Below are 20,764 nucleotides of genomic sequence, written 5' to 3'. Positions count from 1 at the left end.
CCCAAGTTTCAACACAAACCTAAAATCTTCCTTGATCACATCTACTGAGGATTAACCCCGCCGTAATTCCACAGCACCCAGCGGTGGTTTCATTAAGTTGCTCTAGGATTTCCCAGACTGCAAATTCCAGATGCATCAGGCCAATTATGGCCTTGACACTGCCATCGACTGCTCTGAAGAGATGCTTCTCCTACGAGAGCAACTTCAACTCATTTTCTTTTCCCCTTTTATTTGTCTTTCAACCTTAATGCGAAGCAAAACAATAGGTGATGGTACGTTATTGTGCAGGCAGAGTATTCTGAAACTTCTGTTCTCTTCTTAATGACTGCTCGGCTCCCTTCATCGGTGCCATACGTGGCTACGAAGTATTTTCATTGGTCTCGTTACACTTGATTCCCCGCCACCGTCTCCAAGAAGCCTGGAAGAGTAAGTGCTAACAGCGCGGAGTCCTTCAGCCAGCGGCAGTTACCTCAGCCTGCTGCTGCCCGGAGCCAAAGGCCCCGCCGCGGAACTGCCGCGGAACTGCCGCGGAGTGCGGGCCGGGCCCCGGCGGCCCCCGCGCGCCGACACGTGGCACCCGCGCCCGCCCCGCCCCTTTGGGCCCGGCTGGCTCTCGCGGATTGGTCGCCCACCGCCGCGGGCTGGCCAACCAACTACAACCCCCGGCAGCCCGCGCGACGCGGCGCGTGACGTGGCGCGGAGAGCCGTGCCACGTGAGACTCTGCCGCGAGGCACTCCTCCCCTCCTTCCCTCCGGGGCGTCGAGGGGGGCGGGTCACGAGGCGTCGCTGATGTCACCGCGTGAGAGAGAGAGAGAGAGACCCAACTGTGGGAAACGCCGGCGCGGGACAGGGTGGGGCGGGGCCGGCCGGCGGGCGCGCGGGGCGGGGGCGGGGCCCGTAGTAGGCGCCCCCGCCCCTGAGTGACAGAAGGCGCCCGGACACGGGAGCTCGCGCTGGGGCCAAAGGCACCGCTCGCGCCACCGCCTCCCCGCGCGCTCCCGCCCCCCTCCGGCGCCATCCGGTGTTATGAGGCGGCCCTGAGGGGCGGCGGCGGCGGCCAGCGCAGCCCGGCGGGGAGCCCGGCGCGGCCCGGCAGGGCGACGGGGTCTCGCTTCGCTTCGTCGGCCAAACCCATGACTACGGCAAACTGCGGCGCCACCGACGAGTTCGACTTCAGGCTGATCTTCGGGGAGGACGGGCAGCCCGGCCCCGGGCCGCCGCTGGGGCCTGCAGGTGCGCTCCGCCGCAGTCGGGTCGCGGCCGCTCCCTTCCCGCCGGGCCGGGGCCGGGGCCGGGGAACGGGCGGAGGGGGGGCTTCGGCTTCCTGTTTTCCTTTGGGTAAGGCGAGAGGGGGGGGCTGCCGCCTGCCCAGCCGCCAGGCGGGAAGCGGCGGCGTCCCTTCTCCCTCAGGCTGCGGCCGCCCCAGGGCGCCGTTCCCCTCCCCTCGGTGGCGGGACGTGGGGGCTGCCGAGTCGCCCCGGGGACTGAGGGAGGCGGGTGGGGGCGATACCGCCAGCGGCGCCGGGCCTCTCGCCGCCGTTGCAACTTTCTTTGGGAAAATGAAACCCCGAAAACTCAAGTCGTTGCGGGAGGACACGCACACACCACCAGCACTACCCCCCCACAGGGGCGCGGTGTTTTGTTTTTTTGTTTTTTGTTTTTTTTTTTTTGGGGGGGTGGGGGTGGGGAGGCCCCGGCGGTCGCGCAGACGGGGGACGGCTTGGATCCGGTGGGCCTGCCCCCTCCGCGCCCTCCCCGGCCCGGCCCCGGGGTGGCTCTGGCGCAGGTGGTGGCGGGGGGTCCCGGTCGCCGGGCCGGGGCGATCGGCGGGGGGTCCCGGGGCGGCTCGGCGTGCCGCCGCGCTCCGCGTAGCGCGGTGAGAAACGACCTCTCAGTGGGGCTGCGGTAGAGACTTGGTCGGGGCTGTTGCGACGAAAAGTTCCAACCGAACTGTTCCCCGTATGTAAAGCATCATAGTTACTGCAGGGTGTTCTTATAAACTCTGTGTACGTGCGTGTGTGGATGGGCGAAACAGCGTCTTGAGATGTGGTGGCTGTTCGGGTCCATCCGTACGGATGTAAACACACGTTTCGGAGTGCTTCCATTTTATTCTCTTTTGTAGTACTGGAGCATGAAAATCCCGTTTAAAAGAGCTTTTATTTCTTGAAACCACAGAAAATAATGCATTCCCTGTAAATTATGGTGTGGGGAATCAATAAGAGCCCGCTGTGCCGTGTGTAGCTGTCCCACAGTTCGATGGCTGCATGCTTTTTTACTCTGACCTACTTGAAATAAGTATTAATTGGTAATGCGCTGTCTTAAGTCTAACTGGTTAGATGATAAGATAGCTCTGAAACAGGACTGTATCCAGGCTAAATGATGCAGCCATGTTGTTTTGTTCTCTGGCTCGGTTGTCTGCAGAAGTTGATTACTAAAAAAATAATTGTTTGCTACAGTCTGTATACAATCCAGTGTGAACACTCGGCTTAATTTTTTACAAAATATCTAACTTTTTTGATGCTAAGACTTAGTTTACAGATTCCTTCAGATAAGGGGACATTTTTTTTGTTTATTTTCCGACTTAAGGGAATAGCAGATGGTGCTTTTGGGAAAGGGACCTGAGTTCTGCTAGCCAAATAAATGCATTACAGCACCATATGAAAACAGTGGGGAATGTTAACAAATTACAATAAAAACTATCATGACACCCCTATTTCTACTATTTTCACATAAATTTGGCTTGCTGTGCACAGATATGGTCTTCAGGGGAGAGGATTAGAATAGGTCTCTGCCTTGAAGTGTTCCATTGAAAGGATTGCCAGAGTTTAGCTGTTAATTCTGCCCATGTATTTTACCTGTGAAGAACCAGATTGCATATAAGAGAGGACACATGTTGGAAATCAGATCTTTTTCCTTTTCCCCTTTTCCAGGTATGTTAGTTAGATGAACAAAAGTTCTTAGATCTCCCTAAAACACATGTTTCATAATCCCTTATCGCTTGCTTCAATGGTGTTGTCCCTTGTGCAACAAAGTAAGCGTAAGGGTATTTTTTTTCTAACATATACTAATAAAACATGTCGGTCACACGTAAAAGTTCCTTAATTTGCAATAAATACTATTAAAATTACTAAGTCTTCCATGATCATGGAGAACACTTGAAAACTCTTGCTTCATGCTGTATCTCTGGAGGTTTGTGATTAGCATCCTTGCGAAAGAAGTGTCTAGTACCAAGTCCTATGAAATAAACTTGTCAATAATATGCAAATCTATGTTAGTGTTTTCTTTTATGCTGAGACTACTGCAGTGTTTGAGGATTTTATTTTTTATGTATGTACAAATGTAAGTGTATCTATTTATATGTTTTATCTTTTTCTTGCTTTTGATTAAAAAAATAAAATGAGCTATTCTTTAATTTAATATTCTTTTGATTTCTGAACTACTAAGAAAATTCTAGTCCCAGGCAGTGGATTACCCTTTTTATGACATTAAAAGGACAGTAAGAGACATAAAATCAACTAGGAATCTGAGTTGTTATACAGAACAATTTCAGTAGCTTGCAGGATAGTACAACTAAGATATTTAGTTTTCTGCTAAGTGGTGGGAATTGAGACTAATATTCTGCAGTATTGCTTGTGTGCTTGCTCAGAAAACTGTAGTTCCTGCTGCAGAGGGGAATGCATCAAAGACGGTTTAAAGGTGCTTGAAAGCCTATAGTCTAATACTGCAGTCTTTGCAGCATAATTCACTGGAAATCAAAGGGATAGCTGGTTTCATATGGCTTGTGAACTGAAACAAAAATTTGCTCAGGTGGTTGCTAAGTAAGAGATTGTAGAAAGCTCTTCAGCTACTTTTAAAGTGGAAGTTAGGTACTAAGCACCTTCTGCTAAGTCTTGCTCTCTTTCTCTGATATTTTGGTGTCCTTGTTCCAAAGAAGAAAAAAATTATAACTCGATTTTGTAGTGTTCAGCACTCAAAACAGGTGGTACGGTTCTAGGTACTAATGAGCTTCATCTCTTCTGACAGAATAATTCAAGTCTTTAGTGCCCAAAGGTAATGCTATAGAGCACTCTGAAGGGAACCAAATTTCATTGGTATATTCTTTCTTCCAAAACTGGTTAGTTGCAGTAGCATCTGACTGCATCTTGCCACCTTTTATCAGTTGCATTAGAAATCGCTAAGTAGGCATTTGAATTGCAGTATTGTTCAGGTCCTTTACAGTCTACTAAAATATATTGTCATGTTGCTAATTCATTGGTCAATTAATGTGTTGGAGGTGCCACCATGTTTGGTCTTTTTAATGAAGAGATGTTTGTGATGTAATATTTGACACTTGAACACTTTTCTAATGGTGTCCCCATCCCCTTCACATATACAACACACCCCCCTCCCCCCCTCAGTTTTGCAATACTATTCAGTATAATTTTGGGAAGTTTACCTAGAATTTATTAAGTGTTAAGACCTTCACACTATTGTTAAACAGTATACTGCATCCTCAAAGTAAGGGCCTGTAAAGAATTTGGGGTATGTAGTACTAAGCTGGGAATCTAGGATCTTGTAAGGTTCTGTAACATCCAAAATTATTTCTTGTTGGTATGTGAAATGAGGACTGGCTTCAATATTTGAGGCTGCAAACTGTTCAATATCCAGAAAATGAATTATTTAGTTACTTAGGGAATTCTGATGGAAGAGTTATTGGTACTGCTCTTTAGAAACCTGTCTAAAATGTTACTATTATTTCTGATTAAGTCTTCTAAGAGCGAAAGATGGGCTAAGGTTTTGTTACCCAGTAAAACAGAGCAATATGTGACATTTCACAATAGCACCCACCTTTTGTTCTCAGGTTATGAAGTAGAGGAGGAGAAATAATTTTATATTTCAATATAAATAATCATTCTTGATAAGTTTGTTTCTTTTCCCAAAACGTGACTGCTTGAAAAGTACTGATAAAAATACCCTTCTTGGACTTCTGGTTCATAATATCTGTTTTGTTTTCTTGGAAACTATGAAACAAGCTGAAAAGAGGTTCTGCATATTTCCTGTGACTTAATAGCTGGTTAAGTAATATTTAGTAATCTTGTTACAGATGAATCTCACGATCTCTATTATTTTTCTCCTGAGAAGTATGGTATGAAAAGTATGAAAAATATTCCAGTTCTGTGATGAATTTAGTGACAATTCAAAACATCTTTGTGAGCTGGAGCCTTGCTCTGCATAAGGACAGTATATCTGAATTTGCATCTTTAGTTTATTTGAAAACTTCTATACTCTTGTTCTCCTTTGAGTTTGCTTGGTTTGTTTTTTTTTTTTTGTTTGTTTGTTTTGTTTTGTTCCTGTAGCTTAGAGCTGTTAGCTTATAGGCTTGAGGCTGTTACTGAATATCAAGATTGAAATACATGTTTTGCCATTGTGACTATCAAAGTGTAGTACCTGATCTTTTCTTCTGAAGGTTTCCATGCTTGACCTTCTTTCTGTACCAGCATCTGGGAGCTGCTTGGGCTGCTCAGAAGTTACCTCCTGCCCATGCGTTAAGTGCTCTGAAGCAATAGCAGGCACTGAATTTTTCTTCAGTAGATAGGCAGAGTCCTCTGTAGCAAAAACTGGCACTATGTATGTGTAATTTAATTTAGATGTGTAGAGAAAGTCTTAAAACCAATTATTTGTACTGAAACACTAGCACAATAGTAGTCTTTACAGCTTTGCCTTGATCATTAATCTGTAAACTATTATTCTTCACTTCTTAAACATGTATTCATGACAGGTATTGCTGTCAGGGATTGTTGGTAGAGTAGAAAACAGCCTAAGCTGTTCACAAAAGATTGCAGTGTACTTGAACTTTTTGTTCTTTTCCCTAAGATGGTGATTGAAGTAAGCCATACTAAGAAAGTCAAGTTGTGGTAGGAAAAAGAGCAGTCTCATAATTAGGCTGAGTGAAAAATTAAGGTCTGGAGGCTGGCAATAATTGTCAACTTGAGCTGTGAGCTGACTAAGGGTTGTTTTTGGTGAAATTAATTTTTGTGATCACATACTACTGATCTAGGACTGCTACAAAGTTTGCTTTCCTTAGCTGAGTAAGAGAAACTCATGAGGCAAGATCTTCTAAAGTCTTTTTCACCGACCATCTTGCACACCTCTCTGGTTCATCTGAAGTTTTATTCCTTATAAAAGTATTTATTCTGTTTAGATTTGATTGCCTATATGAATGGGTAGGAGAGAAAGTCTTTGCACAAGATGGTAACTTTGTGGTTAATATGTATAATTTGAGTCATCCATATAAATACAGCTGTCTGTTCTGGTCTGTAAACACCTTCTATACAAAAGAGTGCTCCTGTGGATTAAGGGTAGGATGGATCGATTGGTGCAATTTTAAGAAAGGAATGAATGGACACATTCCTTGAGTCCATTTCTTTGTTTTCTCCCTTAAACATAAATCATACTTTTAAACAGAAATGTTTGTTTGTTTATTAGATATTGAGCATTAAAGGTATTGTGATAGGAACCGCCACTTGAGGGAAATTTAGTTACTATTATTTTATTTTACAAGCTAGTGAATGCTGGTATCTGTGCATGTAAAAGATGGACACGCAGGGACACAATGCAAATCAGTCATAGGCTGTGGTTATATAATCTGCTGATGGAGGAGAAGAGGGAAAATCAAACAGCTGCATCTGACCTAAAATAGAGGGTCTGTGACAAGAACCTCGTGACTTAAAGGTAACGTAGAGACACTGAGGAAGAACCAAAGGCAAATGTGTATTAAAGTAAAATCTGGTATCGGTGGAGTCAAGAGGTGGCTGGCCATTAAGAGTAACAGATTAAGATGGTAATCCTGGGAAGATGATGTGTTTTAGTATGTTGTGTTTTTTTTCACAGTATGCTCGCTAACTGAAGTCTTGCCTGTTTGGATAAAGCTTGATCAGGATGAGACCATTTGGAAAAATACCAAACTCTCTTGGGTGCTGTTGCAAAGCAGTTGTAGTTGCACCTGATCTAATTTCATAACTTTTATGGTTTGGCATATGATTCTTGGATCACTAGACAGTGCATTGAGAATCACTATGTAGTGAGTCACTACGTAGTGCAGGGATTTGAAACAGATCCCCAGTTTGGCAAAATGTCACTTATTTTGTGTGCGAATTCATAGTCACACCTCACCCTCTGTCTCCTCCTCTCCCATCTGAAGTAGGGGCATGGTGCAAATGAAAACAAATCCTGAGAGTTGGGATGTGGGAGATGGGCAGGGTACAAAAGCATTTGTGCTAATGCTTTTATCTCACATATTTTTGAAAATTATAAATAAGGTCTTTTTCTTCAAAGTAAAAGGTAGCCCTCTGCTTAAAACATGATGGTCTTTTTCCTTTTGTTTGTGTTGTACAACTACAAGCAGTTTATCATATCCCACTTGAAGGGTGGCCAAATAAGTAATGTTGATTTGAATGTGTGAGAAATGAGTAGATTGGGCCTGGGTCAGTAGTAAGCAGCAATTTGGCTGTTCACAGCAATAATGTAAATACGGGAGTTGTTGCCTAAAGCTGCCCTAGTGGGCCCGGGAAGTACGTGGAGCAGCCTTGGCAGTAAGCCCAGCCTGTAAAACAACATCCAAGTCCTTGCATTTGTCCAGGCATGCCATGGGGGGTTCGAATGACAGTGGAATTTAAGATGAGTGAAATGATCAGTAAGGCTAAGTAAAATTGCAAGGCAGGAGCAAGCTTATTAACAAGCCAGCATTCTCTTCTACCTTGAGTACACGCATCTATGAGTGTTCTTGTGAAATACTGGCGAAATAGAACACTGAACAGTTCCGCTATTTTTTTTTTTTAAGTCATTCAGGGAAGGTGAGTTTAAGTCTGAAGAACTGCAGAACAGGTTGATAAGCAGGCTTTCGGCCTGTGTTGTGGCCTGCACATCTCATGAGCTAACTGAACAGCTGAACTTAATCATTCACGTGGCTCTTCTGATTAAATGTCTCGGTGGCATTGAATGCTTGTGATTATTTTTCAGGCAAAGGATGATAGGTGTAACAGAAGAGAAGATACTTCCATCAGTTTTCTTTGAGAGGCCCAGTCCTCACTTTTATGTACCTGGGGGAAGGAAGGAAAAATAAATTTTCTGGGCATCTGACTGCAAACCCATGATCTTTCAGCAATAAATTAATGAAAATAGAAATCTGGGTTTGGTTTGGGTTTGGGTTGTGTTGTGTTTTGGCTTTTTTAAAGGAGAAACAGAAACTTCATTTGAGGCTTCATAAAAGACATTTGTAGGTAGAAACATGAGCAGATAATTAACAGCTAATTTATTAAACCCAGAAATGTAGAATCATACTGTTCATATTAATATTTAGATTAATAGTGGTTGCTTGTTTTAAAAATGGCTTCTCTGACTGCATTTTGAAGCTTTTGAAGATTAGTCATCAATTCTAAAAATGACAGATATTTTTAATATAGCAAAGTTGCCGGACAGAGTTGGATTTTTCTGTTTGATCTTTAACAGGTTGGTGGAGAAGGTTATTTTCAAAATCTTGTAAATGTTCCTCTTTGGATGTACTCTTAGGTCCTTTCAAATCAAGATCTTTCCATTTTCTTACGTATGAGGTTATTCAAGACGGCAGGAGGCAAGTAATGTTGAATCCACTGCTTAATGAGAGTCTTCATCTTCTAGTGGCTGCTAAGTTTGATTTTTTAGCAACAAATGCAGGGAGAAATGCTTTTAATCCCAGCCTTTAGGGATTTTTTAATGTTTTTGGTAAATATAAACAAATGGGAAGACTACTTACACATAAATTTGGTGATAAGCAGAATTTGTACAGTGCTGGAGGGGAAATGGCATTGTGACTGATTGTAGCTGGGACAGGGCACAAACTGTTACCTTCTCACCAAAGCTGTTTTACAGAGTAACCCTTTGTATCTTCATACCCAAAATGAAGGCAGACTCTAAAAACCAGAAAGACCAGCTAATAACACAATCACAGTGCACGTATTAACTGTTAGTGACAATGATTCACTGCTTTTCATGGCTGCATAATGGGCTGTAATAATGTCTACAATGATTTATAACTACTTATGTGTATCTTAGATGCTTTCTAGTAGTTGTTCCCTAAACTGAGGACATAAAGGAGATGAGATGGAGTAACTGTATCATTGCAAAAGGCTTTAACGGTATCATTTGGGATAACTGTACTCAGGTGACAAGGCCACAAGAGAATGTGTGGTTTAATCCGAAGAACCACTAAGAAAATCTGTCAACATTCTGTATTTTGCATAGCTTCTTTAAATTAGGTCAGAGTGTCTGTATTCCATAAGTGTCATTTGTCAAATTTAGGCTTTTGAGAGCAAATGCTACTGACTTTCAAATTGCCTGGCTTTTTTGGTTGGGGGCAGGAGGTTAGGCTGATTAGGTACAGTAGGTGGTGAAACCTCTACTCCTGCTGGAATAAATGCAAGGTATTTAGGACTCTGAAGAGATGGAAAGTTGCAGGGCTTGCATGGGGCACAGCTGAGAGATGTGGTAGTATGGTCTCCCTTGTATTTTGGGGAATTATTCTAAAAGTTGCTGAAAAAACGGTGTTTGTGCTCAGCTTCAGCCTCCCCTTTCTTAGATTCCTGTTTCTGCCTGTTATGCTTACTATGTCAATCTTCACGAAGTGAATTCAAGGTGTTTCTGATTCTACATTCATGTGAGCAGCTGGGAAAACAAAGTTTCAGATTATCATTCTGGCTCATTTCAGTCCTTTGATGTACAGAGCCTTTGAGTTTAGTGCACCTAAGACTGCATTGAAGTGGTGTTATAAAATATATTGGTGAAAAGCTGTAATATTAATAATGTGGAATACAGAGTTAACTGTATGGTTGGATTGTCTTCTGTGGAATGGTTTGCTCTCTGTCATGTTACAGAAGTACAGTGTAATTTTTAAGGGGTGAAGAGTTCCCAAACTACTTTGTTCAGATACTATCAATACCAGTTCTCAGCCTCTGTGTTATGCTCTGATAAATAGAAAGAAGCATTTTGATCTCCCTCTTACTGTGTAACCTCTCCCCACTCAAACTTCCTGCCTTGGCTTATTGCATTCCTTCTCTACCGATTTTCCCAAAGACCCTAGCCTATGTTACCATACTCTTATATAAACTACAATATCCATTTTCTTGCACACTCCTGTCTTGTTTTGCCCTACTTAGACATTCTGACTGTGGAAACCTGGGTTCTGCTCGGTGCTTGGTTCAGCACTGGAGCAGATTGTAAACCTGGATGTGTCTCTGTATGAAGGAGCAGGTTGCTATCAGCATGCTCACTGGTGTTAGAAGTTGATAAATGGTAAAGGCATCCATGTAGGTAGTTAGGTGAGGATTTCAGTTTATAGATGAAGCATAAACCAGAGCTTTGAATAACTGGGCAACCTTTTATGGAGTCCGTTAGTTTTGCTCCCACAAAGGATGAGTTAGGTTGTAGATGATAAATTGGCCTGCAATACCAAGAATCTAGACAAACCTTCACCTAGCAAGTATAGCACATAATTCCTCTATTCTCTTCAGTCAGTAGTTGCCTAATGTTCTCGCTTACCTTTACAGTCAGTCTTCTTCCTGTGGGTCAAGCACAACACACCAGTTTTGGAGGGTTCAGTCTTCTCCCAGTTCCCATGTCTACACATACCAGATGCAGGGATTGCAGGGCTGCAGTTACAGATTCTAACAACTGATGATATAGAATAATGTACCTCATCTTCAGGATAGCAGTGACAAATAGGCTGTTAATATTACATGTTAGTAACTGCTGCACGGCTGTATTGTGTCATTTTAAGAATCTCCCCTAAGACCACAGTGTATTTTTTTTTAATACTTCTGAACTACTGGGTCATGTTAAGCTGATTTTCTAGCACTGAATGACAAATGAGGCTTCATCAAACTGGAGGGCAACAGTTTCCATTTTATCTACAAGGGTACTGGGCAGTAAAATACTGTGACTTCTTGAATGACGTGCCCAAAGAGAAAAAAGGAAGCAAAGAGGAGCCCATAGAACTTAGACATTTTGAAAGGAAAAAGTAAATATTTTTCTCTTTTAACGTATTATGTGCATTATTGATTATTCCTTAAATACTGAATCGCAAGCTCTAAAGTTTTCATTTAAAGACATGCTTTATAATTGACCAGAAATACTAGGAGAGCTGGAGAAGGCCCAGGTATAAACACTGCCTTGCACTTCCGGTTGCTATTTTCTGTTCTCATAACTGAATTTAGAATGACTAATTCTTGCTGAACCTTACAGTTAAAAGCTGGATTTTTTTTTTACCTGCTTTGTACATCACTTTTTATCAACATATCTCAAAGCACTCTGCTATGAAAGATTATGAGAACTTGTGTTTTTTAAAAAAAGGAGAAAACCTTAACTTAGATTAACTTCATTTGCGTACAACAGAACTACATAATTTTCTGAAATGTGCTTATGGCTTAAGCAGATGCATTTGATTTTCATGTTTATTTAGTCTGTTTTTCTTACATGCCAAACAAAATTTCGTGACTGTTATTTCCCTCTTTAGAATTTATTTCTGTTATTTTGGGGTGAAGCTATATGTACACTAAGATAGCCATTCTAGCTGAAATGCATACCAGGCTGTGGCCTAAGGGTTTACTTGTTACTTTTTTATTTGATAGTGAAAACACTTGCAGTTTCTGTCCCAGTTGCTCGTTTCTCCCCATGTCCTAAAGCTTGCTATACTATCCGCTCTATATATACAGGTGTTTACGTTAGTGCGCTGCAAATCTGATTGCCAAAATCATCTGGGTTAAAAATACCTCTTCTTATTTCCCCTCCCGCTTTGTGTGTGAGTGTGTGTGGGAGGGTAGTTGCTGCTGCTGAGAAAAACACAATCTGTAGCTACGCCCTGAGAGCCAGTATGTTCTTATTTTATGCAATGTCAGTTGTAAACATTTGATATGCTGTATTACTCTCTTGCCGAAACTAGTGCAGCTTCATTATTCTTCTGCGTATCTACCAAGGATAATGAGTACTCATCCAGACTAGAATTTGGAAAAGACTCATTGATGAGCTCCTGCTGTTGATAAGATTGCTTTTCTTTTACGCTTCCAGTATTCTTGCATAACACAAGAAAATGAGTGAAATTCTGATGGGCATGACAGAGCTGCCTCTAGCATCCATGATTGACAGAAGTAAAATTTATTTTTATCCTTTTTGAGTAATCTGATAGGACCATGAAACAGAGCACAAACTCACTGAAGAGGGGAGAACTGCTTCATAAAATGACAGTTCCTGTAAATCATCCTTTTCTGAAAGCTTAAGCTTGCACTACTGTTTTGTGTGTTGCTAAACTTGGTCTATAAGGATGTGTTTTTCCCCTGCTCCATCTTGTTACTTTAATTGTATTCACAGTTTGCACTTTTTAAGTGCACAAAAGGAAAACTATGACTATTGGGTATTCTGGGTTCCTTGTGAAGATTTGGACTCCTCTTTTATCCCAAGAAATATATGGACTGCTGCAGATCAGTGGGATAATGACATTAACAAATAGAGATGCGTATGCTTTTTGTTCTTATTTACAGATCTTTCTGTGGCATTCTTGATTCGTGTTCAGAAGGGGGAATGGTAACTGTCATGACAGAACTGAAAACCAGAAGAGGTTGTCGTTCTTTTTAAAGTTTGGGAGTGAAGACAGATTATATGACTGGCCTGAGAACACACATGATGTCTGTGGCAATGCTCAAGTCTTTTCTCATGCTATTTAAAGGACTTGATTACTGATCCTGTTTTCGCAGTATTTTTATAAGACCTAGGTTGTGTTGCACTTCCTTAGTACTTATAACGACTCCTATTGTCTGAACCTGTTTGTTTATGGACTTACAAACCTAGAAGAATAAAGTGGTTTGGATAATTTTGGCACAGGGCTTGTGTTCAGACATTTGATAGTAATCGACCTTCTTTCTGTAGAGAAATCTGGCTCGCTGCACAGCTGCACATATGCATGTGCCAGTACATCGTTGAGGAGTGAACAACTGGTGGGCAAGCGTTGCTAGTCCTGAATGTGCAGTCTGATAGAGTAAATAGCAAGCAAAGTGTACGTTAGGAGCAGTTGTTCTGGATAGTATTTAATCATATTCTCCAGTTAGACAGCTTATGTTGAAGTGTAGTTAGCAGTTTAGTAAGGGATGAGCCAGCGTTGTTTTAATACTGAACAGGAGCTTCTGTAGACTAGTCAGTATCTAGACAGTCACGAATGTACATTCAAAATGACAGACCTTCTTGTCCTCATTGAGAAAGGATGACACAGATGCCTGATGTAAGATGGCAGTGGAAGTCTGGAACTTTATATAGCTTGTATGCACTATGTGAATATAGAGCATCTGTGAACTTCTGTGATCCCTCAATTGTAAACCTGATCTCAGCAGGGTGGGGAAGAAGGCTTCACTAAATGTTGAAAGACTCAGTGGCTTCTCTATGCATGGTAGTGTTAAAAGTCTTACTAAGTTAAAACAAAGTTGAGTTTCTTTCTATGCTAGCTATCCAGAAGACCTCCTTTGATCATAAAACAACATTTTTTTGACGTGGTTTTGTTCTTAGCAAACACTGACTTTTTGTTTTGTTTCCCTGACTCCTTTTAAATGCTTACTGGAACAAATAAACTATTAATACTTTTTCTAAAACTGAAGTTCAACTTATTGGCACATAATTCTTCAGTACTTTTTAACCTTTTATTTAGTCCAGTTTTCCTTACTCTTCATTGCTGTTAACTTTGTTAGCAATTTACTCAGTTGGCTTTACTAAAGCAAAAGCATTTGACACACCTGCCTTTTCAGGGTCATGACAAGCTTTTGATGTGAATGTCACGGTTTCTCTTGGTCTTTGTATTTTGCTGTGTCTATCCTATCTAGCATCTTGTCCCTTATGTGCTTGTGGTAGTTTTTATGTTCTACCTTAGTTATCTGACCTAGTTTCTGTTTCTTGAATGCTTTTTTTTCTTGTATTTTATGGTCAGTGAAGGCCTCATGACTTGGCCAACTTCAGTTCTTTACTGTCTTTCCTTCCCCAGTAGGATTGTTTGGCTGTAGTAGCTGCCCTGTTAAGTAACCAGAATTCCGTGACTCCATTTTTTGCCTTGGTCTTCTCCATAACTTTTTTTGTCTTGCACTTGTCTGTTATGAGGCTTTCCTGAGGTTTGTTTTTACCCTTTGGTTTCTTGAAGCCCTATGTTGGATTTGAGCTATTGTCACTTCTTTCCATCTTAAGGGTTGTCAGCTGTTTGTTTTTCTCTTCCCTCCCCACCCTGACACCATTTCTTTCACCCAAGTTATATTCACCTTTGTATATATACTAGTTTCTTCGAATTGGTTAGAGGGCTTGGTGATGAATAGTTCTTACTCTAGGTTTCTTGCTTCCTGTTTGAGTGTGTGTGTGTGTGTGTGTATGCTGCTGGGGAGGGGTAATGGGAGAGCATGGTGCCAAACTCACTAGAAGTTGTTTGTTGTGGAGAGGAACCAAAGAAGCCTGAGTCAGAAGAGTGCTCTTCTGCCTTTTCCATCTCTCCCCCAGTTCTTCCCAGCTGGTGTTGATAATTCTGTGGTAGTCTGATCTCTCCACTTCACCTATATGAAACTTAAATTCTGAATGTATATCTGCATTTTGTAAATCCCAGTGATGTTGAAAGTGGACAAATTGTCTTAAATATTTTAATCTTTTTTGATTATTGCTGCAAGAGAAATAAGGCTCTTTGAAAGGGTGAGAGTTTTAGCACAAACAGTGTGCTGCTACTGTTTCTAAAGCCATTAGTGACAGTAAATGGTTATGTACAGGACTTGAAGAATTCCAACTGTTGTTTTCCTATAATGTTTTTATTATTATTATTTCAAGTTTTTCATAACTGTAACTTTCATTTTGAAGTTTTGAGTATGTGGACAATAGCTTTTATTAGGATTTTTTTTTTTAATTTCCTTGACCTGTGCCTCTAATACTGAGTTAGGACACAAGAACATCTGTGGTCTTGCACGTGAATATACTGATAGATGTGGAAAATATGTAACTAACTAGTGTCTGCATTTTATGTTTTGTGGTGGGGAGACAGCAAAAAGAAAGACCCCCCCCAGTTACAGTTTTAAAAAATGTTTGTTATCCTAGTGACAGGGTAGGCTAATGCAGTTTTGATAATGTTCAATGTAGAGAGCTTCTGTTAATTATTTGTATGATATCAAAATAGTCCTCCTTAAGTATTCTGATCCTTTTAGTGTATGCATATTTAGAAATTAACCTATACTAATTTTTTATGCTCTTAACACATAGAATAGTAGTTAATGATATCATTATAGGTTATATATATAAAATTACATAGTGCTTATAAAACTACTTAGGACTAGTCTTAAATGCAATTTTGTGCCTCCTTTAATAGATAGGTTACTAATAGAGCTGTTCCCTACCTGTGAACCTTCAGCCTTTTTTTTTTTTTATTTTTTTTAAAGTCTGAGGAATATAGTCCTTCCTTGGTGAAAGTATGCTTTCTCTCCATTTAAAAATGCTTCCTTGCTGCGTCCGAGAGATGCTGTTTTGTTTTGTTTCTGTTTTAGTTAATTTTAAGCTGATTGCTATTAGTGAAACTGATAATAGAATGACTTGAATAACATACTAATTTTTTTCGTCATGGAAAGGCCTAAAATACATGGCTTTCTGTCTGGATGTTTTATCTGACTGTGACAGAGACTGGATTTATTTTAAAATAAGTATTAATATTCTGTTGCTACTCACAATAAAAACAATTTTTAAACAAACAAAAAACAAAATCAAAAAAACACAAAAAAATAAAACCCCAAAACAAACAGAGCTAACTAATGTTCAGAGATGCAATGAATGTCATCCAGTCTGGATTTATGCAAAATAATTCTATGAACATGATGCCTCGTTGTCACATTTGACACAGGAGCATTTTAGTTTGCAGAAACATTTATGCTTCCCCTACCACTGAAAAAATACCTTTAAAAAATAACCCCCCCACACACAAAGCACTAGAAACTAATTTTAATGTTGTTCAATGTTAGTGATGGGTCAAAAGCTCGCAAAGTGAGTCAGCATTAGAACAAATTACTTGGGTTGTAGAGACAATATTGTTAACAGAGTCTGAGACTAGTTTCTGTCTTTAGAGGGGATGGTCCAAGTACATTTAATTCTGTCTTCTAGGAGGGGATATACTCTAGTGAACTACCTGTGGTCTCCAGGATTATAGAGGGAAGGCTTTATTTTACAAGGGGAAAGAAACAAGAGTCGAAGCATGATGGTTACAAAAGAAGAAAAAAGTCTTCTACTCTTAATAAGGAAGAGTCTTCTACTCTTGTTTCAGACAAATGTCTCATACTGGCAGCTAATTCAATATTGAGAAGCCGGGCAAGCAAATCTACTTCAGTTCTGTAAGACAAAGCTGCTGATTTTGTTAACTGGATTTGCACTCCCTCTCAGTTGCTTGTTTTTCTTAGGAATATTTCCTGTGTTTTGGATAAGTTAGTGAGGCCTGAGAATATTTTGTTTTGCCTTTTTTTTTTTTTGCTGAACAACTTGTGCTCCAACTTTGTGAGACTGCGCTTGAAAAATGCTGTTTGAGAGTTTTCTAAGCAACCAAAAAAGATCTTCAAAATCTTCCTAATACCTTTAATAATATTCTTTGTTAGACCTCTTTTGTTTGCATGTTTTTGGTTGTTTATAACCTTAATTGAAGTCTGAGTCACTGTAAGATGCTTTCTAGTGTTAAAGGAGATAAATACAATGTATGTGATATAAATATTGACTAGTGTGCTTGCAGAAAGTATCAGTCCTATTCATGTCAAAAAGATTAATTTGTACTGGATTATGATTAAAAATGTTTAATTATGAATGGAATGTGGTTATAAAAGATAAAGTTTGAATAGAGTGTTCCAGTTTAGATTCTTTCAAGATTTCAAACTAATTTGATCTGTATTATACTTTCAACCACTGAAGACATGTATGAACTGTGGTATCTGGTTGAAAACAAGATGTATGATAGAAAACTCTGCTGTAGTCAGTTAAGTGTGAATATGGCTGGGGAAAACTTAAAAGTAACAATTAACTTTATTTTGTGTAGCTAATGTAATGGGAAATGTCTAGGATGTTGAAAACGGGACATACCTGGGAAGCAAAGGATTTTGTTTATGGCATTTTTCCGGTATTGCATTCTGACTGTTCTCTTTTTTTTTTTTTTTTTTTTTTTTTTTTTCTATTCTGTTTTCAGATCTTGAGTCAGATGACTGTGCGTCTATATACATCTTTAATGTAGACCAACCATCATCCTCTGTAAATCAGCCAATTTGTATTCCTCGCCATGGATTGCAGTCTCACTCTCCTCTGTCACCACCTGCAAGGCTTCAGAGTCATAAGAGCTATGAAGGAACTTGTGAAGTACCGGAATCCAAATACAGTCCACTAGGTGGACCCAAACCCTTTGAGTGCCCTAGTATTCAAATTACATCTATTTCACCTAACTGTCATCAAGGAATTGAAGCCAATGAAGATGAATTGCACACAAATGGCACAGAAAATGAGTATATGGAAAGGCCTTCACGGGACCATCTCTATCTTCCTCTTGAGCCATCATATAGGGAATCATCCCTTAGTCCAAGCCCTGCCAGCAGCATTTCGTCCAGAAGTTGGTTTTCAGATGCTTCCTCATGTGAATCCATTTCCCATGTTTATGATGATGTCGACTCAGAGCTAAATGAAGCAGCTGCTCGATTTACCCTTGGCTCTCCTTTGGCATCTCCTGGTGGTTCTCCGAGAGGTCCCAGTGATGAATCTTGGCAGCAGCCTTATGGATTTGGGCATGCCTTGTCACCTAGACAGTCTCCCTGTCATTCTCCTAGAACTAGTATTACAGATGAAAATTGGCTAAGCCCTAGACCAACATCAAGGCCCTCATCAAGACCTACATCCCCCTGTGGGAAACGACGACACTCCAGTGCTGAGATTTGCTATGCTGGTTCTCTTTCTCCTCACCATTCTCCAACTCCATCACCTGGCCATTCTCCCAGAGGAAGCATAACAGAAGACACATGGCTAAACACTTCCATCCATAACGTACAAGGCCTTAATTCTGGCCTTTCACCATTTCAGTGTTGTACAGAGACTGATATTCCTCTAAAAACAAGAAAGACCTCAGAGGATCAGACTGCCACTTTATCTGGAAAAATAGATATCTGTCCTGAAGAACAGGGTAACTTATCATCATCACTTGAAACTGCAGTAGAGGACTGCTCTGGATCTCAGCACACATTGAAAAAAGATTTGCCCGGAGACCAATTTCTTTCTGTTCCTTCGCACTTTACTTGGAACAAACCAAAGCCTGGTCACACTCCTATATTTCGGTAAGTCCTTCGCTTCCATTTTTCACCTCCTGTGTATCTTAAATAAACATACAAATGTGCTTATATTTCAGTGATGCTTTGCGTCTTCTTAAAGAAAACTTCTTGTAGGCAGGTAGATGATGTAATTAGGAAAAAGCAAGTTGAGATATCAAATACCCATCTTTTTTTTTCTTTTAAAAATCCAGTAGATGCATTGTAACGTAGGATTAGTTTTAAGTAAATAAAGTTTGTTTGCATACATGCAGAGCCCAGCTGAATCAAATGTCAGCGTTGCTGCTGGATGGACAGATACTGTGATTACACATTTGATACCTGAACCTTTTGCTTGCTCTAGTAGGTTTTAAAAATAAGGGGTAAGGAGGTACTCGTAGGAGCTGTGGACATTTTGTAAGAAAGGTACATGAGAGTAGTATCTGTAAAGCACTACTATCCATACAGAAGCTATATTATATGTTTAAATGTCAGTGCTTCCATGGTAGTCTGTATTGATTTTAAAATAACTTTGATTAAAATAGTATCGTTCTGTCCATAGGTAATGCTTGAGCTTTGCTCTTCAAGGTTGTAGTGGATGAAGCAATTCCTCTTTCTTGGTGGGAGGGATCGTAGTGGGTAGGATTCTCCACATACAGGCTTTATTTTGGAAAAGGCAAAGCTTAAATCCTAAAAGTTAATGGCAAAATACAGTGTTCTTATTGCAAAGTCATCTTTGCAAAGCACTTGTTTTCACACTCTGTAATTTTAGAAAGAATGACTTAGAAAACATTCATGGTTTTAACATTTTCCTCACCACTACCACCTCTTCCCCCAAAGTAAGTGAAGCAAAATAAAGGAAGAAATGTTTCTGACCAAGTTTCAGAAATGCCCTTAGAGGAGGCTTTTTTCATTTGCTCTCAGAATTCTAAATTCTTAGCAGAAAACTGGAATTAACAATTGCCCAGTAAGCCAAGCTTACTGAAGAGGCATTCTTTTTGGGGACCTCCTTCAAAAGTACAACTTTTTGAAAAGTGGATGCTGGCTTTAATGGTAACATGCTAGTTTTTATATATTTCCCCTTTCTATAGTGGCTTTTTCCAAATTCAGATATCATTCTTGCATCACTCTAACATCTTGATATATTATTTCCTGAGGACTTGTCAGATGAACAAGGCTGTTGAAAAAATGTTTTAGAATACCTGTTCTCATTCTCTGTTGGGTACATGAATATTCTCAGGGGTGTCCATCTTGCAGAATGTAGAAGCACTCAGTCATCTTTTAAAGATTGCTATAGCTGACCCTTTCCATGTGGGTTTAAGGCAGAGAGCTGACGGAGAAAATTCAGGTGTAACTTTTACAATTGAGTACCTAAGAAGGAAGCTGCAAACACAAATTGATGAAAGATAGACCATTACTTTCAGGGTACACTGAAATATCCTTAAAACAAATGGACGATAAGTGAATCCTAGCTTTAGCAGTTTCCCAAAAAGGTAACTTCTAATAGGTACTATCAGATAAACCTCAGTGTTCATTTGAGGTCTGACAATGAACTTCTCAGTTCTACTGCTGAATATATCCTATGTGTTGATATATCAGTGTCACCCAGAAGGCTCATTTTTATTAATACTAAGGTTCTGTTAATTTTAAAATGAAGTTTTGTATAAATTCTTTAGAAGTCATCAACTAGATTAGATTGTTAATATCTAAATATATTTAAACAATGCTTATTCAGCCATTTTGTCATGTTTACACAATTGTATAACTGCAGATTTTAATCTCTCCTTAGAGATGTATTGACTTCAGTGAGTAGAAGTGATTATTATTTCTTTTTTTTTTTTTCTTTACTGTCCTTCTGCATAACTGTTTGTGAATGTGAAGTTTAACAGTAAAGATACAGAGCTGCTAGCTGGCAAATTCTGTTTTACCAGATCTGAAACTACAATGTTGACAGATACATTAACTGTCTTTGAAGGATTTTTTTAATATTCTGTTGCATTCTGCTCATCTGTTATTAAAAGTTTTTCAGTCTGTTACTGCAATCTTTTCATTCTAACTAAAACAACAATATCTACTTTTCCTTAACTTGTGTATTTTGGAATTGTATTATATCTGTGTAGGATACTCTGCAGTCCTAACTTGGCTTTTTTGTTGGCTCACAGGCTAACATAGTTCAGAAAAGGTGAGTGCTACTGAAGCATAAGAGCACATGAACAAGGTGGGGTGTGCATCTGGTTCTTTTGTGGGATGACCAAAATAGTTACAAAAATAGATACTCAGTTAAACCTGCTTCTTCTTGTAGTGGAGAGAACCAAGCAGACCTGAATAAAAGTCAATTTTACTTTTTTGAGTAAGTAAAAATATTTTTTTTAAATGTCAGGATTTATTTAGAAGCTGGCACTGAAGAGCTTTTCTAAATATAAAATGGGCAAACAGGCAG

At 40.1% G+C, this 20,764-nt stretch overlaps 1 protein-coding gene across 3 annotated transcripts in view; it reads left to right on the top strand.

Moving 5' to 3' along the window:
* Positions 1 to 851: 851 nt before the first annotated feature.
* NFATC3 (nuclear factor of activated T cells 3) overlaps positions 852 to 20,764 on the top strand; it is a 72,701-nt gene continuing 52,788 nt past the window's right edge. For all 3 annotated transcript variants that reach the window (XM_042797425.1, XM_042797424.1, XM_042797423.1), the window contains exons 1-2: positions 852 to 1,234; positions 17,226 to 18,354. In XM_042797425.1, the coding sequence (XP_042653359.1) occupies positions 1,135 to 1,234; positions 17,226 to 18,354 (1,229 nt within the window). In that variant the 5' untranslated portion in view covers positions 852 to 1,134. The remainder of the gene's footprint in view (positions 1,235 to 17,225; positions 18,355 to 20,764) is intronic.

Source organism: Tyto alba, unplaced genomic scaffold (assembly GCF_018691265.1).
Source record: "Tyto alba isolate M040663 unplaced genomic scaffold, T.alba_DEE_v4.0 Super-Scaffold_26, whole genome shotgun sequence".
NCBI classification, from domain to species: Eukaryota; Metazoa; Chordata; class Aves; order Strigiformes; family Tytonidae; genus Tyto; species Tyto alba.
The sequence above is the reverse complement of the archived record's forward strand: the minus strand, read 5'-3'. Positions and strand labels throughout refer to the sequence as shown.